At 43.4% G+C, this 19,493-nt stretch overlaps 2 protein-coding genes and 1 long non-coding RNA gene across 4 annotated transcripts; 2 read left to right on the top strand and 1 right to left on the bottom strand.

Annotated features, from left to right (window-relative positions):
• The first annotated feature begins 2,635 nt into the window (after positions 1-2,635).
• Positions 2,636-8,230, top strand: LOC101763229 (acyl-CoA-binding domain-containing protein 4). Of its 2 annotated transcripts, none has more exons than XM_014804974.2 (17): positions 2,636-2,960; positions 3,484-3,589; positions 4,128-4,206; positions 4,301-4,459; positions 4,552-4,629; positions 4,718-4,822; positions 5,182-5,248; positions 5,329-5,390; positions 5,471-5,610; positions 5,769-5,895; positions 5,980-6,094; positions 6,228-6,316; positions 6,521-6,604; positions 6,835-7,197; positions 7,269-7,706; positions 7,784-7,843; positions 7,952-8,230. In XM_014804974.2, the coding sequence occupies exons 2-17, from the start codon at positions 3,552-3,554 to the stop codon at positions 8,033-8,035; spliced, it is 2,088 nt and encodes a 695-aa protein (XP_014660460.1). In that variant the 5' UTR covers positions 2,636-2,960; positions 3,484-3,551; the 3' UTR covers positions 8,036-8,230. The 2 variants fall into 2 exon arrangements, with proteins under 2 accessions (XP_014660460.1, XP_004962833.1); XM_004962776.3 differs by having other exon boundaries at positions 3,475-3,589.
• A 196-nt stretch (positions 8,231-8,426) lies between these two features.
• Positions 8,427-15,302, bottom strand: LOC101762819 (golgin candidate 6). The gene is made up of 18 exons (XM_004962775.3): positions 14,981-15,302; positions 14,670-14,722; positions 14,404-14,531; positions 14,110-14,309; positions 13,948-14,021; positions 13,794-13,863; positions 13,236-13,289; positions 13,050-13,145; positions 12,855-12,905; positions 12,677-12,766; positions 12,443-12,556; positions 12,288-12,359; positions 11,993-12,178; positions 11,489-11,586; positions 11,190-11,238; positions 11,014-11,079; positions 9,821-10,579; positions 8,427-9,262 (listed from the first exon to the last, which is right to left on the bottom strand). The coding sequence occupies exons 1-18, from the start codon at positions 15,035-15,037 to the stop codon at positions 8,705-8,707; spliced, it is 2,775 nt and encodes a 924-aa protein (XP_004962832.1). The 5' UTR covers positions 15,038-15,302; the 3' UTR covers positions 8,427-8,704.
• Positions 15,303-16,052: 750 nt separating this feature from the next.
• Positions 16,053-17,042, top strand: LOC111256830. The gene is made up of 2 exons (XR_002677120.1): positions 16,053-16,390; positions 16,503-17,042. It is a non-coding gene; the product is annotated as an uncharacterized LOC111256830 (long non-coding RNA).
• Positions 17,043-19,493: the final 2,451 nt, after the last annotated feature.

Below are 19,493 nucleotides of genomic sequence, written 5' to 3'. Positions count from 1 at the left end.
CGTCGGGCGCACAGGAGAGAGGAGCGGGAGGATAAAGGGGAAGAAAAGGGAGAGGAAAGGGAGAGGAGTATTTCCCATTTAGAAAGGGGAGAGATGAGTTGCCACCTGCCAGCAGCTTGCCGGCCAGGCAACACCATCCAATCCCAATCCCAGGAATCAAACGCTTGAGATTGCTGCCTAAGCCAGGCAGCTTTTTCAGGATCTCAAGCAAACAAGTTCTAGAGGGGACTGAGAAAAAATAAAGTGGAATGGAAAGGGGATCTATTGGAGGGAGATTTTTTCCTCCAAAATCTATTTATGGCTAAACAGTGGAAAGGGGTTTTTTTTTAAGTTGCTCTTAGGCCAACAGGCACTAGTGCCTATGCCCCACCATGTCAACCAAGTAGCCAGGCATGAGCGTGTGCTAGAGGAAAAAGTGCCAGCGTGGATAAGCACAAGTACTTGGACTATCTATGATGGCACTAATGCGGGTCAGAGTTGATACTGTTTCATGCCAACCCACTTTAAGCCTAAAAGGATTTTGAGGTACCGTAAGGGGTGAATAAGTTTTTATGAGAAAAAACAACTCCTATGAAAATTAAATCAATCAATAAATAAAATATTACAAAGATCACTCGTGAAAAAATATTATAAAAATATTTCAATACATGAATATCAATCAATAAATAAAAATATCTACATTAACATAAATAAAATAAAAGCATATAAGTATTTTAAATTAATAAATTTAAATTAAATAAGGTATTTGAAAATAATTAACATTACTAGATATATCAGTTTGAAACTAAAAATATATTTATAGGATGGTTTAATAGGTGTTTATTCTATACGAATATGATATCGGATACTAACCATTTCCATATTTATCTCGAATACAAATTCGAATCCGAATTCAGGTCATGAAAAAATGAATTCGAATAAATCCACTTTAGCTACTAAATTAAAAGTGGATGCATACGTAAGTATCCATATTTACATTTTAGTGGATACAGATATCCGATAATTTGGATATCTACACACCACTTTCCACCCCTACGGAAAAGTTAAGTGCTACTGCTATTTAGGTAACACGCAGGGGCGGATCCAGTATGTGGTTGCCACCCCCCCCCCCCCCCACACACACACACACACGCACACACAAAAAAAAATTAGCCATGGATGAAAAGGAGGAAGAAGAAAATGAGGAGGAAGAAGAGAAAGAGGGGAGGAAGGAGGAAGGAGGAAGAAGGGGAAAATAAGCCCCCTCCCTTCCAATCCTAGATCCGCCACTAGTAACACAGTGATACTTTAACCTGGGTAACACAAGAGATGTACTCGGCAGGAAATGAGAACTTTCATGGATACTATTTCCTCCGTGCCAAAAAGAATGCAACTCTCGCATCACGAGAAGTCAACTAATTTTAAATTTGACCATATTTATACAAAATTACTAATATTTATAGTATAAAATAAATATCAGTAGATTATTCATTTCATACTAAATCTATTTGGAGACGTGAATGTTAGTATTTTTTATAAATTTGATCAAATTTAAATGATTTGACTCCTCAAGAAGCGAGAGTTTGCGAGAAGTTGCATTCTTGAGGGTACTTGTATTCTTGGGAGTACCCCGCACAGAAGATCCCGGATTGGCCGCATACGGTTGGCATGACTGCGCGTGCGTAGTCCGCAGGCAGGATTTGCGCCCGCCAGTTTGCTACGCTCCAAGATCCTCACTGAAAACGTCGCAGGTCGCACCCACTCTTGTCTCCATTGCAAGAAAGGAGACGAGTCAAACAGATTAGCCCAAAGAGGTTCAGGTGATATGTTTCAAAAAAAAAAAGTTCAGATAGACAAGATTATCGTGTACAAAATGTGCTTAAGATGCCCTGGGTGATAAACCATATACCGCACTTAGGATAAGGTCCCGATCCTACGCCTATAGTCAAGAGAAAACTCTATGGCAAAGGTGGGCCACGTGGAGTTGAGATCCACATTTGGAAATCGGAAATTTTACTGGAATTTCATGAGAAACAGCTAAATTCCTAGTGATGGAGTGAAGTTTGCAGAGATTTTATCAATGCAAATCCAACGACCGGAAGTCAGAACGACCTAGTGAATTTCTAGTGTCATACTCAGAAGGTAGGTGCACTTACAACTCAAGATTTTAACAATCAATCTTAATTTACACATTATACCATATAAATTTGATATAATTGAATTTGTACGTAAGAACACTTCCATATAGCGTCAACCTTACGGTTATACACATTATATAATATATTTAAGATATCGATAATCAAAGTATGATATGAAAACCCTTAGATATCGATACAACACCTATTAACAATTTATAGCTTCGTGCAACTAATTCATTCAAACAATTGTTCGTAATCCGAGTGCCAAAATTACCAAAGTTGAGAAACGTAGATGCGTTTTCGCACGGAGTAGAACTGTAGAAGATGACTTTACGGCCACCTTCTAGAAACTGTCAACGGAGTCGAAATGCGTTGCGAATTGCATTCGTTCATGATTCCTTCATCCCACGGTCCACGGATGAGACTATTGACTGTGAAGCGGTGAACAGGAGTGAGTGACTGACTAGCGAGGAAGGAACAAAACCGGCCACCTCAGCTGACAAGCTCCCCTGTTCATCCCCCGGCCCGGCCAGAGAGGACGAAAAGGCTGCCTGCCTGCCGCCGCCGCCGCTGCTGCAGATCGCACAGCCTTTTCGCAGCCTTTCTGTCTGCAGCCTCTCTCTCTCGCCCACAGACACACTTCCACTCCCTCTCTCTCGGGCCACGCCGCCGTGTTGCAGCGTGGTGCTGCTTCTGGGAATCTTGGTGAGCAGTAGTAGGCGCTGAATCCTGAGAGAGCGAGAGGTGGAAGGGGGGTCGCATCGCATCCATCGTTTTCGCTGCAGATTTTGGCTGCGGCTCTGCCCCCCGTGCTCCGCCACCAACCCAACCCAATCCCAAGAGGTACGGCTCCTCATCTTCTTCCCCGTCTTCCTCTCGAGATCGTTCTCGATTTCTTCTCCGATTTCTCCGCCATTGCTGGTGGCTGGTTGCTGGCACTACGACGCGATCCGTGTGGTTTTCGTAAGCGGATTCCTCGGTTTAGGGGGCAAAAGAAAAAAAAAAGAGTCAGCATTTTCTCTGAATTCTTTCTACTGCCCGTCTGGGATTCTGTCTTGTTGGGAATGCTGCTTCTTGGATTCCGGAAAATGCGAAATGCGTCGCTTCCTCCCGAACAAGAGCCTTGATTTCTCCTCGATTCCTGCCCCATGTCTTCATGATTGAGCTTTTTTACTCCCCTTTGCGGTTTCTTGGTCTTCCTCCCCTGCTTGGTGGCGTTTTGGGGACGGATTTTTTCCGCTGGATTTATCTGCGCTTCTTGGTCTCAATCCCCTGTCTTTCGCCATGATTCGGTCTCTCCACCAACTCCACGTACTTTTTTCCAACTGAGTTTCGCATTGACTTGACTTGTTTGCAGCTGACACAGGCTGATGTCCTGTCCGGCGGTTCGATTCTGAGCTGAACGGAACTGGAGAGAGAAGCGCAGTACTGAATATGTTTGGTTTCTCGCGGCGCCGGGTGAAACTTGGAAGGTGAATCTTATGCCCAAAATTCTTTTATTTCATCGTGTGATGTTTCCTTTTCCTTGTCCACCTTTTGTACTCTTTTGTACCTGCTGTGCTGTGTGATGAACTGATGATGACAGGGGGAGGGGGAGCTTTTTAACCCTGAAACTTGCTTTCTTGTGTACTTGAATATTAATAAATCAATTTTGTTTGGGCACTTAAATCAGCACCTTTACCTGAACTGCTATGTTTGATACTTATCGTCTTCATGATTATCAGTACATCTTGTGAGCATTTCATTCTTTTGGTAGGCTGTTAGTTGATTTGGTTTTACTGACTACCAAACTGCTATGTTCAGAGTAGTACTGTAGAAAAAAATTGATGGGATACATTTTAAGTTCATGAAGTCATACAGCTTCCATATTCTTTTAGCATTGCATCCAATGAACGTCAAATTTCCTTGTTAAATTTTGATTCTAATCAGTCCTATTTCCACATTTGCTTCTATTGCTTTATCCTTTGTCTTGATTGTTTTAACCGTTGGGAATTTGATTTTCTTTTCCAGGTTGAAGGGTGACCAGAGTGATCCTTTGAACAGCTCCAGGAGTACTACTGGTCCTGCGAAACAGCTCAGCTTGCCCAATGTAAGCTTTTGTGACTGAAGCAATTGTATCTAGTATTGACTTTCTTGGATTTTGGGCACATCTGGACTGTTAGCTACTGGAATTTTCTTTTCAGGGGGATGATGCTGTTACGACATCAGTGAGCGGCCGTGCAGATGACCTTTCCTACCGCTGCTCTTCTGATACTTTTGATCTCGATGGTCGTTCTTTCAATATTTCTGAAAATTGGACTGTGTTGTCTACAGAGGGAGAGAAACCTATTCCTCGTTTCTATGTAATCCACTGAAAATATAACTAGAATAAGTTATATGTCTTGATAAAATTTCTATGTTTTTAATTAACACATCTATAAATTTGTTTGAACAGCATGCGGCGGCAATTGTAAGTAGCAAGATGGTAGTGTTTGGTGGTGATTCTGGTCATCACTTGTTAGATGATACAAAGGTAGTGGGATTGTTTCGATTGGAAGTCTGCACTGATTATCATGTTATTGTCAATCATTTTTTGTTAATTTACTGTTCATGTTAATTAGATACTGAATTTAGAGAAGCTTATCTGGGATCCTGCACCACCTAAAGTCCGCCCATCACCAAACGGACATTCTGCGAAGTTGCCAGCCTGTAAAGGTCATTGTCTGGTATAGTTCTTGTAAATCACTGCTGTTGTGCGGTTCTCAAAACCGAAGTTACTGATATGGTCATTCCTTCAAGAAGAAAATTTACCTGTATAACATTATCAGTTATATTTCTACTTGTCCTCTAGTATTTTTGGTATGCATTTATATTATCAGACAATGTAGCCATTGTGATATACTTTGCTGAAATTTTTACACTGGATGCTATAACTTGCACTTGACATCATCTGAGACTCGAAATTTGGAGCACTGGTTAGGGATCGATTATCCAAAGAAACAAAGGATTGTTCTGAATGATACATTGCCGTACTCACTCATTTTAACACTGTAAGAAACATTTATACATGTTGTGTGATATACAGGTTCCATGGGGAAATAGTGTCATTCTTGTCGGAGGTAAAACTGAGCCTGCTTCTGATCGTTTATCAGGTTTGCAGACGCTAAATACATATAAGTATATGATGTCTTCCTCTACCAGATAATAATTAATAACTCCGTTTCTGCTGCAGTGTGGATTTTCAATACTGAAACAGAACTTTGGTCGCATGTTGAAGCCAAGGGTGACATCCCTGTAAGTTATTTGATATTGAGAGTTATGCTTTGGCAAAATTTCATGTTAATTGACGAATTATCTTCTGGTCCTGACTTAAGGCAGCAAGAAGTGGCCACACAGTGATCAGAGCTGGTGCTACATTGATACTTTTTGGAGGTGAGGACACAAAAGGAAAGAAACGGCATGACCTTCACATGTTTGACCTGAAGTCATCAACATGGCTTCCATTGAACTATAAGTAAGTCATCCTAGAGTTTTGGCCACTAAATTTTTTGTACCAATCTATCGTTGTCCCAACTCTCAACTCTCATCATCTACATGCATCTGATTTGTTTTCAATTTGTGGTTAGATTTAATTTGCATTTTTGGGTTACTGATTAAAGATCATTGTTGTAGAGGCGCTGGGCCTTCTCCGAGATCCAATCATGTCGCTGCACTGTATGATGATAGGATCCTTCTGATATTTGGAGGCCACTCAAAATCCAAGACCCTTAATGACTTGTATTCTTTAGATTTTGAGACAGTAAGTTCGTGAGCTTCTTTTATTCAGTTCATCTCAATAAATTTTCCATGTTGCAGGCTACTTATAGTTTTCTCTTCCTAACAGATGGTATGGTCAAGAGTGAAGACTCATGGTCATCACCCATCACCCCGAGCAGGTTGCAGCGGAGCTCTGTGTGGAAATAAGTGGTACATAGCTGGTGGTGCGAGCAAGAAAAAACGTATGTCAGAAGCTCTCTACTTTGGATACAGTAACTGGAAAACGAGTTGGTGGTTTTATTAAGAAAAATGCATGTACTGTTAGGATGATGTCCTATCGCTTTTGCGATTTCTAACAAGATATTAAATTCTCAGGACACGTGGAAACCTGGGTTTTTGATATCCTACAATATAAGTGGTCTGTTTGTGTAGTACCCCCTAGTTCATCAATAACTTCAAAGAAAGTAAGTCCAATTGGTTTCTGACTCTTATTTAATTTTGATAGTGTTAAAATATTTGAGGAGTACTAAATAGTGCAAAAAAAAGTTAACCTTCATGTTTGAATTCTTGCTGATAACAATCCAAAAGATTCACTTCAAAAGCCTTCTTTCATTTCCATTGCGCAAAGTGCGGTTCTAGTGTCTCACTACTTTGTTACATTATTTCAGGGTTTCAGCATGGTTCCTTTCTACCACAGGGACAAGATTGCTCTTATTGCTTTTGGTGGGAACAAAAAGGAGCCATGCAACAAGGTTAAACAAATGAACTTCTTTTAAAGAATGAATTGTCATTTTGAAAAAATAAATAAATTGAAGTGTGGCTTCTCATGATTTTGGGATCTGAAAAAAAATTTCATTCCGTGTCTGGATCATTTATGATTTACGTTTTCCACTTCATCATGTGCAGTTAACTAAAAAAGGTTTTGAATGTCAAAGCTTCATATCAACTTGAATTGCATTGCTAACCATATGACCTTTTGCAGGTTGAAATATTAGTGGTACTGCAAAATGAGCATTCTTTTAGTTGGCGGTCAGCCCCAGAAGTAGACCGCGTGCTGTATGAGTATTCCCCAAGCAATAAGGAGCTTGTTGATCATCTCAACAAATGTGCCCCCTTGTACTCTAACAGTTCTGTCGCAAGGCATAGTCTCACTTCTGTGATAGAACACCCACCTAGAAGCGAACCCCTCTCCGAGTCATTGTTGAAGCAACCTGATTTGGGCACTTCACCCCATGGGCATTTGGATCAAGTAGAAGAGTGCAGCTTAGCTCAAAAACTGCAGAAACAGATCGATGATGACAGATATGATGATGGTGATGACTCTTCTTCCTGTCAAGAAAGCACTGTAAGTACTGCACCCACTAGTCACTTGACAAACATATTATGTGGTTCGTTGCATGATAGATTGTCTTACAGCCGAAAGGGCATCGGAGCACAAGGACTGGAGCTGGTATTCAGAATGACATGGCACAGGTAGGAACTATGGTGACTGGGGGATCAAATGTAAGAAGGATCGCTAGATGCTCTTCAGACGTGAGCCAGAGTCATCTATACAACACAAAGATAGCGGATTTGATACGAAGAAACGCCATGCTTGAAGACCAGCTTGTGGCAGCATTGGCAAGCAAAGACCAGCTGGAGAAGAGCCTATCTTCGGTCATTCACAGCAGGGAGCAGCTGGAGAAGATGCTCGCCAGCAAGGATAAGGAGGCGGAGATCTTAAAAGAGAAGATAGCAGGCCTAGAGCTGGCACAGGAAGAATCGAACAGCCTCTCAAACACTGTCCATGCTGATAATGTGCGCCTTGAGCGTGAAGTGGCGTTCCTGAAGGCCGTCACAGATGAGACCCAGAAGGCAAGGGAACTTGATATTTACTTGTAATGTTTGGTTATCTTGTTGTGGTCTGTATTTAGTTGGTTTTGTTCTCGCAGGAGCTGCATTCCACTCGCAGAGTTTTGGTAGGAGAACAATCACGCTCATTCCATCTTCAGGTAATCCATTTGAAACATATTTGACACATGCATTGAGAAGTTAAAACATACCAAAATTGTTTGTCATGCAACTCAACAAATATACCAACATGCAACTCCCTTTGCCAGGTTGAAGTGTTCCATCTCAAGCAAAGGCTGCAGATACTGGAGGGAAGATCAGGGACGCCCACTAAACAACCCCATAACATGTAGTGGTCACATCTCTACATTTGCAGACCGCAATCGTTGCGAGTCTGTAATATTGCTTTGTAAATCCTGTGTTTATGCGACAATAAGTTTCGATGTGCTACCTTGTTACATGAGTTGATATTGATATGTAATTCGCGGGGATAAGATAAAATTATAAATAGCTGATGGATTGAACGCAAGCTTTACTTGATGTTTCAAGTGCATATCGCATGACTTATACTCCTAAGGTATTACTATCATAACAGAATGACAGATAGATGGTATCTCCTTTCTCAAATCCCAGTTTAAATTAACGTTGTTTTTGCACCACGACGACACAACCTGTAATTCTGAATTTACATCTGTGTACAGTGTTCATTACCTGGACTAAATTCTAGTATTGTATCCGAAAAGGTGAAGAGAATTTTGTTGCATTATTAGGTGCTCGAGCAAATGCCCGACTACAATATCACAAACTGGTTTCAACAACCCTAACTATAAAATTGGCTTAGCTACTTGAGTAGATGCATTCAGAAAGAAGGCAAGTCAGCAATTTAATCCCATCCTCCACAAATAACTTAGAATGAAATGATGCCTTTGTCTACACATTATCCACTGTACATTTGCCATCACAACATCATGACCCAACATGAGGGCGAATTACACCTGGAGACCACAAAGTTACCCAAGCATCTATTCATCTTCTTCATCTTCATCATCGTCATCTGGTATGGCTGTGTCATCGCCTATTCCTTGCAGCAGTGTATCCGCATCTTCGCCGAGCTCTGCCAACCTTGCACTTAGCTTCTCGACCTTAGTTTGTTCCTGGCCAAGGCAGACGAGAAGATCATTCAGTTCCGCCTCGCTGTCTTTCTCAGCCTCTTCCTTGGCTTGTGCTTTGATCGCTTCCACGTCAGGATAGGGCACACTGCCTCCCTGCCGCAAGGTTTTCACCTCGGCATCCAAGCGGTAGTTGGCCTGCTCTAGGCTGTTGTACGCGTCTGATAAGCTCTTGAGGTCAGACTCCACTTTTACTGCAAGGTTTCGTTGGTTGTTAGCTTCAGCTTCAATCTGGGACTTTTCAATTTTGAGTGCCTCTATCTGTCGTTTTGCTCCCTCAAGTTCTTGTCTGAGGGCTTCGATCTGGACCCTTTCTCGGCCACTGCTAGGTTTCTGGGCTGTATCTGCAGTGTTACCGCCACCAGTTTTCACTAACTCCTCTGCTAACATTGCATTTCGAGCCAGTAACTCCTGGAAATACAATTAACAATGTCATTGCTACCTTCTTACTTTATGACCATATATTGCCAGGTAGAGCAGTGTCTAAAAGCACCAGCAACATCAGTCGATCAGTTTCAGAAATCTGTCAATCTATATGCAACTATTTATAGCCATTTAAACAAGGATATTATACAATACAAGGATGGCCACTCAAAAGTTATATTGAACACAACCATGCTCCTAAAATATTATCCAAAAAGAACTTTTTCAAATGTCAAGTTAACTTTGTTTGTAGGAACCAACTCTACCTAATTAGAATATTAAATTAAGAGTATTTTTACAACTTAGAACATAGTGAATAACCTAGTTTAAGAATCACATGCCAAAAGACCCTTCATGTTTGCTAACTGGCTCAATCTTTACTTTGGATTAATGAAATATAAACTATGTTCAGGAACCCCAAAAAGTACTTTCATTTCCTTTTTATTGCGATGCACAAGAGATTATTTCTTATCTTCAAACTTTTGAAGTATTAAGTAAATGGGAAAGTTTTTTTTTTCTGAGAGCGCACAGCAAATGGAAGCCTACCTGCATCTCATTGCACTGTTTCTCTACAAATGACTTCAATCGCTTGATATACTCTCCATCAACCTCCCCATTCTTCTGCTCCAACTCAGCAGGTAGAACTGCAGTTGCAGTTTTTGTCCGACTAAATATGTCCATTATGTTTTCTCTAATATCAGCCTCAAGCTTACTAAGGAAATTAACAAACTGTGGATCAAATATTTCTGAGAGGACAGGGTGTTGATCATCTTTATTTGTTTCATCCTCCTCAATCTCTTGGAAATCTGACATGCTATTTAAACTTGATCGAGAAAGCTCCTTGCGGTGCTGCTGCTCTGATGATGGATGTGCCAAGCTTTTTCGCAACTCATCAAACCTCAAAAAGTATGTTGTGAGGCCAATCTTTTGACTTATAGCATCTGCAACAGCAAAGGCATCACGGCCCTTCTCACGGCTAGCATTGTACAGGATGCAAGCACCTAGAACAACAGCAGCTAGTCCACGAACACAAGCAGTGTAACGTTTACTTGAAGCAAGCTCTAATACGTAGTTCAGATGCACTGCTGATTCCAAAAGGCAGTTGACAGCATTTGAACAATCAACAAGCCATACGATGAGTAGCCGAAGAATAACAGGTTGAATGTATGATTCTTCTGGGTGGCTACTTTGGTCGTTTTCTCCATCTGCAGAAGCTGCAATGGACAAACATGTAACAATGCGGTGCAGTAGCGGCTCCGTGCGTCCCAATGATGGTGTAGGTGTCTCAAGCTGGATTTGCAGTACCTGAAGAAATTTCAGCTATTACAAAACCTTCTGTCGTGTTATACAGACAAGGGATATAAAAGAAATATACATATCAGACATGCTATTGAATCTTGCCAGTTGGCATACAATTGGCAAAAACAGGCACTGACGCCCGCGAATAGTTTAGAGCAAGAAAAGTAACATGAGTAACTAGTAGTTACTTTAATATCAAGAAGAATCATAACATAGTAAGCAACAAATTTAGTAACTCTCAACAAAAGCAAGGAAGGATATCATAGTACTATGAACAACACTAGAAAAAAAAAATCATGTATCAACTTAGTCCAATATATTTTTTTTTAATATAAACAACAGTACTGAGTCACTCAATAGTAAACTTTTAGCAGTTGGGTAGTTGCCTCTCTACATACAGGTAGAATGACACTGAAAATAAAAGGTTGAAGGCTACATACACGATCCTTGCTTTGCAAGTTTTCCTTGATAATGTGAGAAAGAACGCTAGATGCTCTGCAACATGCCTGCATATTTTAGGTTCAAATGTCAGTGAAACTTGCTTACAACAAAGCTAAATAGAAACCACTTGTAGAAATTTCCTGTAAAGTCGAGTTTTTGGATTACAAGACTTCACCTCCATATCTCCATTAGCATCACTTGAAACCAGAGCTTGCAGAAGTATACTGTCATTAAATAGTAATGTAAGTCAATTTTGCAATTGATGAATGATGAGATCAATACTACAAAGAGTCACGTAAGTGCGGCAGAAGCAACAAGAGCATTGTCAGAATGGAATGACAAAATTATCTAATAGTGAAGATATATGTTACTCTACCCTTGGCCAGGCAGTAATTTATAAATATAACAAAAGGCAGCAAAGTGTAATGTTCCCTGTAATGTAAACTGCAACTTCTGTATAACCAAAAGACCAACCTTCCAAAAGGCATGTCACTAGCAGGCCCGTGCGTATCTCCTTGATTCGGGTGTGGAACAATAGTTGATGCTAATAATGCCTGGCCATTGGGATTTTTCTGTTTCACAAATGGCAAAACCACAGATTGTTATGCACTTTGTCAAGGAAACAAACATTGAAGGCCAATAGTTTAACACGAATACTAGCCAACAATTTCATGTCAAGACTTTAGAAGCACAAATTATTATAAAACTTAACAAGTATTCCTTGATTACTAATAAAACAAAAGCATACCTTGTGTTAGTCATATTTCTAGTTTGTCTATAATGTTATGTAGTCTTATGCTAAGTCTTCCATTCCCACTTTTCATATTTTATTTCTGAAAATATATGTGCTAGCAACGACTACTTGTGATCATAATATCATAAAGTGAACATTTACTTCTATGATTCCCTGCCTTCTTAGTACTTGCTATAGTTTAGACATAATTAAAGAAGTCAGACAAATATCAGAAGAATAATCACCTCACAGAAACACTTGAATACATAATCAGCAGCAACAAATTCCTGTGCTATAGAGGTCCGCAAGACTATAGACAAGATTGCATTCAGTGCAGGCTGAACATGAGGCTCTTCTCCAACTTGCTTTTTCGCAAGGGAATCAAGATTCTGAGGATTTCTCAACACCAAATTGCCAATACATCGCAGTGCCTAGAAAAAATACATGGTCAGTGCCGAACAAGGTAGCATAATTCACAAGTTGGAAAAGACAAATACATGGACCAAATAGTAAGTAGGAATGCAGTCCTAAGAGAATTACCATACAGCGGAGAGCAACAGGGGCCCACTGACTCTCAACGCCCAATAACAGAAGATGGTCCAGAATATTTTTCTATCATTAAGGGGGATCCATATGAAGCTTAGTTCCAAGTCATATAGATGTCACATAAATAATATGAAGGGACAAAAGGATACCTGAGCCAATGCAGCTTGATTGGCGTTCTTGTTAGCATCTTTACCTGATTCGCCGGATGGGCCCCCCATCAAAAGCAATTCAACAGTATTTAAAGCACCAAGAAGATTTACTGTCTAAAGAGACACAGTTTATGGCTCAAGTAAATATGTAGCTAAAGCAAACTAAGACAGAACTTGACATATAATCCAAGAAATCTATCATCAAAAATAGATAGGTGAACCATAATATAATACCTTTTGTTGAGTAAAATTAAATGCACTGCCTCTCCTGATCTTTAGTATTGATATCAATGGATCAAAGCCCATTGTCTCTTTTAAAAGCATCTGATTGTCGGCACGAAGTAAAGAAATGGTGTCAAAGAAAGATCTGAAGAGTTAAAACTTTTCAGAAAGGTTTTTGGGAAGGACGAACCTGGTTGGACGAACTGTGTCGAATTAAATTATTAAGCAATTCAAGGCAATCCTGCTCGAATAAGGAACATATTAGCACTCACTAAACTTTATATACCTATAGAAAATTAGAAATATCTCAACTGAACAAACAATGCAGCCAATTTCAGACAAACACCAATAAACAAATTTTCAAAAGGCCAATCAAGATAATGACCTGAACAACTACACCACCATCAGAATAGCCCTCCTCTCTTATAATGCTAAATATCTTCTCAAACACACCCTCAAATACAACAATTTTTTGAATTTCCTGGAAGAAAGAGAATTGATAGTCGATTTAGTTATACAAGTGTAGAGAAAATAATTAGTACCGTAACATTGAATATTAAAAAGGTTTAACCTCTGCATCCCGGGTCAGATAAGTAAGGAGCAACAGTGCTTCATTCCTTATGACCTGCAAAACATAACCAAAAATAGGAAACCATATGAGTAGCAAGATACCAAAAGGACTGGTGGTGCTTATTATTACAACAAACTTGGATCAAAAGGATAGAATAAAAAGTGCACCTCATTAGAAAGTAATACGCTGTTATCATTTACAAGATAACTGCATCTTTCAAAATACTATCCCATACTTGAGAGTCTATAACAGAATTAGCCGCAAGTAAATTAAATATTTTGCAGTATTAATGGAATGCCTGAGTGCACTAGACCTTTAGAAAAGGATATGTCAGACTAAATGACCGAATAGCATTGATTTAGGACCATTTTAGTCAGAGGCACGCAAATGATTTTTCATACAAAACAGCATACAGCCTTCCCACGGAGCTTTAGACTGTCCTAAGGCATATATACAAGGACAAATAATAAATAAAGCACATAAGGAATGTCATGAATGGCATGTGTTCTTCCAAAGAGAATGTGAGAAAAAATGTGTAGGGGAAGTTACAGATGAGACCTCACGATCCATAAGCATGTCCATTAGAACTGTTATACCACGAGGAATCAATAGAATTGCCTCCTGTAATCTGAAACACCAAAAGAAAAGCAGTTACATGGGATTCTAATGTAGTCATGGCATCTCAACAGGACACAAAAGACTTACTGGGCACCTTTTCAGCGAGTTTGTAAGTAGAGCTGTTAAAAGCTGGATTGTGTAGTATCTCACATAAAAGTCTTCCTCTGACTTCAAACCAAATAGGAGAAGTCAGGACTCAGGACACATGAAAGGTGTTGCCAGTTATATACTTTGAAGGCAAAAGATGCTAACTCACCAGTAAGCTCAAAAGAAGAGAGATATTCTCTGTTTCTCGGGAAAGCAAATCGGAGTTGACAGACGCAGGTTGAACCTCAGTCTTGGGCCCTTGTGACGTCTCAATAGGAGTCAACGCGCTCACAAAGGTCTCCAAGGCACCTCTCACAAGCTCCACATCCTCCCGGCCCTCTTTCAAAACATTGAGGAGGATAGGAAAACCTATTTTGCGAATTAGATAGAAAATGTAATCATACGCCAATCCCATCAAAACATCTAGAGAACAGATAGCTTGGCTCTAACAGAAAGGAGGTACCCATTGCTCCAAACGACATCTGTGCAGAGCGGCTCTCTGCCACGAGCGACTGCAGCTCAGTCATAGCAGACCTCCGGTCGTCGGGTATCGTGCCATTGCTTATCCGGTCAAGATATTTCTCGACGTAGCTGCACCCACAGGGCACAATGATAAGATTAACTGGCAGTATAGGTGATGTACAGCAATCAAGTGCTACTTTCACTGGGTAACAACAGCCAGCACGAGTGAAGTAAAAAAGCAAACATGGAATTTGCAACTAAACCCACCTATCTTCCTTGGACTCGGGACCCTCATTGCCGAAAACGAATTTCCCCATGCCCTGCGAAGACACACGCCAACAGAAACCGGAGGTGAGCAAGCATCAGAACGGCTCGGCCAGCCACTAGGCACCGGGAGACTGAACTTGACTGTCACTACGACAGATCATCCCGTGCAAGAACTGAAAATTGGTGGCGCGGTGGCCAGCAAGGCAGTGACTCGTCCCCGCGGCCGCCGCAGCGGGGAACAGGTCGTCGCCGGGGGCCACCCCGGGGCGGGGTTCGGTTGAGGGGGGCGCGAGGGAGGCGGACGCGCGCACCTGCATGATGTTGCCGGCGCTCCCGGCGATGCCGCGGAAGTTGATCGACCGGTCCATGGATCGCCCCTTCTTCGGCCACGGCGGCGCGCCCTGCGTGGGGTTGGGGGAGCGACGAGGCCACGAGGGAGGGAACGAAGGGAAGGAACCGCTCGGGCGGCGGCGGATCAGCTGCCGCGGGGAAGGTGCTCGGCGGGAAGGGGGAGTCGCCGCCGCCGCCGCGCGGCGGAGGAGGAGATCGGAGCGGGGCGGTGGTGGGGTCGGATGCGGCGGAGGCGAGTCGGGGCAAGCTGGCTTGGCTCGGGGGAGACGAGGCGTGACGGTCGGGTTCACGGGGGGATTGACGTCTTTGCTTAGCGGGATGACGTGGCGCCCTCGCGGTTTATGATTAGAGCAAATGGTAAATGCCTCCCTTCAAATCAAATGGTTTAATCTTTTATTTACTTTCTTACGGTTTAACAAAAATTACAAGTTTTCCTGATAGCGTTGACCGCCTGACAAGGCTCTCGCCAATCATCCGGAACTGCTTGAGTACCTAGCAATCCGATATACGGATTTGACCTCAAGAAATTTGTGCATGGGAATGAGTTTTAAAACCCATAGTTGGAGAAGGTTTAGTTTCTTCAACTTCCCTTTTCCTATCTTAAGTAGTATGTAATAAAAAAGTATAAACATACTAACGCTAATAGACGGTCTCCTGCATTGACACGTAATCTTAAGATGACTTAACAGGTTATCTTATAAATTGTCCGGTAGAGTTATATAATTTCTTAATTTGTGTATATGAAAAAAGAAATATTACGAGTTGGATGTCAACAACAACTCGTACAATGGTTGTTGAGTTGTCTCGTAGTCCTACAATTTAGCTTATGAGGTTAAAAAATCTACGTAGCACTGCACCATACGACCTACGAAGCAGCGGCGGAGGTATAGATTTGTAACATTTGATCGGATGTACTTGTTTTTGCTAAAAACGAAATAAAGAGATTAAAAAGCTCGCAAACAGGAGTAAGCCCATCATCCGGCTTTCTCGGCATAAGCTTGTGCAAAGTCGAAGAACCTGATCGGTAATCTCCTCCAGTCCTCCTTTCCGGCCATCTCGTTGATATGGCATCCGCCGCGGCCGCCCGTTCGACCGCTGCCGTAGCTGCTCGGGCAGCCGCCGCCCGTCACGTTGCTTCGGGCACTGGCCGCTCCAGTCCTCTCTTTCCTCGACGTGGGTTCGCGGCCGTCACCACCACCACCACCCTCCCAGCCGCCTGGACTCGCCCGCTGCCGTCCCACGCCGCCGCCGCCCCCATGCCGTCGGCCACCCGCCTTGTCCGGCGCGGCCTCGCGAAGATCTCCGACAACTACTTTATCACGGATCCCTGAACTACGTGCCCCTTTGCTGGGTTGACCCCGATGCTCCAGGTAACCAACCACGCCTCCTCCGCGACCTCGCTCGGCCCTGCTTTCCTCCACATCGCATCACGAACGATCTAATAATCCTTGCTGCTTGTTGTGCGCCGCCGCGCCACGGCAGTCGACCCGGCCACCCACTTCAGCCACGGCGAGGAGGACCTCGCGTCGGAGGAAGCCATGTGGGCGCTGTACGAGCGGTGGTGCGCCTTCTACGGCGTCAAGCGCAGCCGCGACGACATGCTCCGGCGGTTCGGGGCCTTCAAGGAAATGGCGCGCCGCATCCACGAGTTCAACAAGTCCGGTGCGTCCTACACCATGAAGCTCGGCGAAAGAGCCGATCTCACGGCAGAGGAGCGAGACAGGTTCTACCGGTCGAACTCTTTCTGAAGCTGGAGAAAATTCATCTTATCCTCACTAATCAGCCATTGCCATCGATCCAATGACTGATGCTAGAATAATAATCTTATGCGGTTATGTATCATCTCCATTGACTTAGCGTGTGTTTAGTTCGCTTGCCAAACGCCCTGCACGATGATGAACTATGTGCATGCTTTAGATGACTTAGCAAAATGTCAAAGATGCGCTTATTCATTTGGAAAAAAAAAATAATGACACACTACAAAATTTCCACATCTATGATTTTTAGCAGTTTCTATTGAAACTCTCAATTCTTAATTTAGGTTCGTATACTTTGAGGCTGAGGAATAATGGTGCGCTAAGGCTTTACTTGACAGCTCTTCATGGTCAGTTTGTTTTGATCTGTGGCAATATATGCATTCTGCAATGAAAACTGGCCGGTGTTGGTGCCCCCGATGCAGGGTAGTGGTAGCAATGTTGGTGCCTGGAATGAAATCATCTTTAGCATAATAAAATTAAAGGGACTGAATACCAAATTAGCCCACTTCTCATGAGTTGGTGAAGGGATGGGCTGTTGATTTTGTGACATTTGTTTGTCAAACGCGCTCAGGTTAGCCTAGACACTAGAGGTTCGTGGGAGACATTTCTAATTTTGTTTGATGATGCTTTTTTCTTTTTTGCAAAAAAAAATGTTTCATCTTGATATTTCACTTGCCAATTCAACCTTCCCCCTTCCCAGCAGAAATGCAACTTGTGAACTGAAATGTCAGTAAAAGGAATTTCAGCAGTGATCAACCAAGATGTTACCTTAAGGCACCTGGCTTATTATTGCACTTGTTTACTGTGTACAGTTGCCATGGACAATGGCACTGCATGGTCTTAACCCTGGCCCTATGTGCCTAATCATTATTACAGGTTTAGAAAATGTTCGAGTTCAAGGATCATTGGTTGATAAGGGGCTATCTGCCTAACCATTCTCCTCGAGATTTTTGCTCTTTGCAGCAGTGTTCGTTTACTACCACACTCATCATTTTCAGTGAGTTTAGGGTTAGGAAGTCGTCGGTTTCGTTGTTGTTTTGCATACAGACTGAAACATTTCAGCCCGGGCCCTAGGCTAATTCTGGGTCCACCCCTGGCATGAATGGTTGCCTAGAACTAGTTTGCATTATGCAAAAAAAGGGTGAAATATCTGGGCTGTTTTTTAGTGTGTGTGCTTTTTGTTATGCAACTGCACCAAAGGTGTTGGCGTCTGTTGACGGTGGGCGAGCGCCAAGACGCGATGTCAAAGGATGACAAGCTGGGTGTGCAGCGGGGTGGTGACGTTGAGCCTTCATCGTCCAATGAGCGACCGGTGGTCCTCGACAAGAGCGAGCACGAGAACGGGCCCACCATCGAGCAGGAGACGCTTCAGTGGCCATTGCGGAGACCCGTCCGGTGCATCCCGGCAATCGGCGATGAGGTGATTAGTAGCTAAGCGCCTGAAGCACTGGGTGTGGAGAGAGGGGAACGATTGAGCACGTCGAAGCTTGTGTTCGCTTGCCGTCTTTATAGGGGCGGGAGCAGCGGAGAGTAGTGCATGAAGGTATGGCCGTGCCATGTACAGATGAAAGGAAACGGCGACGAGCGTCGCCCGCATGCTGGCCTGACTCTCACCACCGTTCAGCGCGCGAAGCGACGCAGCACATCTGCGCGATGAATGCACTTCGGCATCGGCGTTAGTGAACTCGTTGCAATCTAGGTGGTTAGAGGCTTAAGAGATCATGTGGGGGCTATCGCCATGAATAGTGTTGTCATCCTGCGCGGGGAGAGCAGATGGGGTAGGAGGTGGAGAGGAAGAGAAGTAACTGTTGGGGGAGAGAGGGGCATCCGGGAAAGCCACCCTAGTTTCGGCGGCCGACCCATGAGAATGGGATGGGCCGGCCCGATTGATTGCCGTGCTCAGTCGTTTGAAATTTGAATTGCCCCGCTATGACGTCAGCGCTTACATCATGTTGGTCGGAGCTCTTCTCGCCGGCGGCCATGGCAGCGGCGAGCGAGGAGAAGAGAAGGGAAACTCTTCCAAGACGACATCGCCCCCTAGTCACGATGAATCTAGCGATGTTCCCACTAGCTGCCACAGTCGAGAAAACTCCAGGACTGGCATGACGAACCTCGAAGCGGAAAGGGGACAGAGAAATAAAAATTCAAAGCATTGTTGACCTCACAGATGAAAGCAGAGTGCAAGTCCGAAGCTGGCCGTAACCAAAAGACCGCATCCTCGCTAAGCTTGGCGTTGCGAGTTGCCGAGACAACGAGGGCGTGGAAGTTCAGCAAAGCCGGGTTGCAAAAGTACACACCTGGAGCAGCGGAGGCGAGAGATGGCTGTGGAGGCTAGGCCTACGCCTGGCGGTAGAGAGGTCACGAGCATTCATGCCCGTGGTTGTGGTCTGGAAGGGCATCCGCCATTCAGCACCATCACGCGTCGCCAAGCCTTTCTTGGAGACGGACGCCTGCTTCAGGTGGTGCCGACACGGGAGCGGAACGTTGGCGCCCAGCATGGTGAAGCAGGGGAGGATATCGCTGGGAAGCCGAAGGAAAGGCGGGAGCTTGGATGCGAGGTGGGGATACGCGGCGTCGGCGTATTCCTTGGACCGAGAGGGAGGAAGGGACACGCAGCGTCGACGTCTCCCTTGATTTCTTTTGAACTTTCAAAGATTATCTGGTGGTCTTATCGATGCCAAAAGATGTTGATCACGTTTAGTGGGAAAAGAAAATA

This window comes from Setaria italica, chromosome III, assembly GCF_000263155.2.
Source record: "Setaria italica strain Yugu1 chromosome III, Setaria_italica_v2.0, whole genome shotgun sequence".
NCBI classification, from domain to species: Eukaryota; Viridiplantae; Streptophyta; class Magnoliopsida; order Poales; family Poaceae; genus Setaria; species Setaria italica.
The sequence above is the reverse complement of the archived record's forward strand: the minus strand, read 5'-3'. Positions and strand labels throughout refer to the sequence as shown.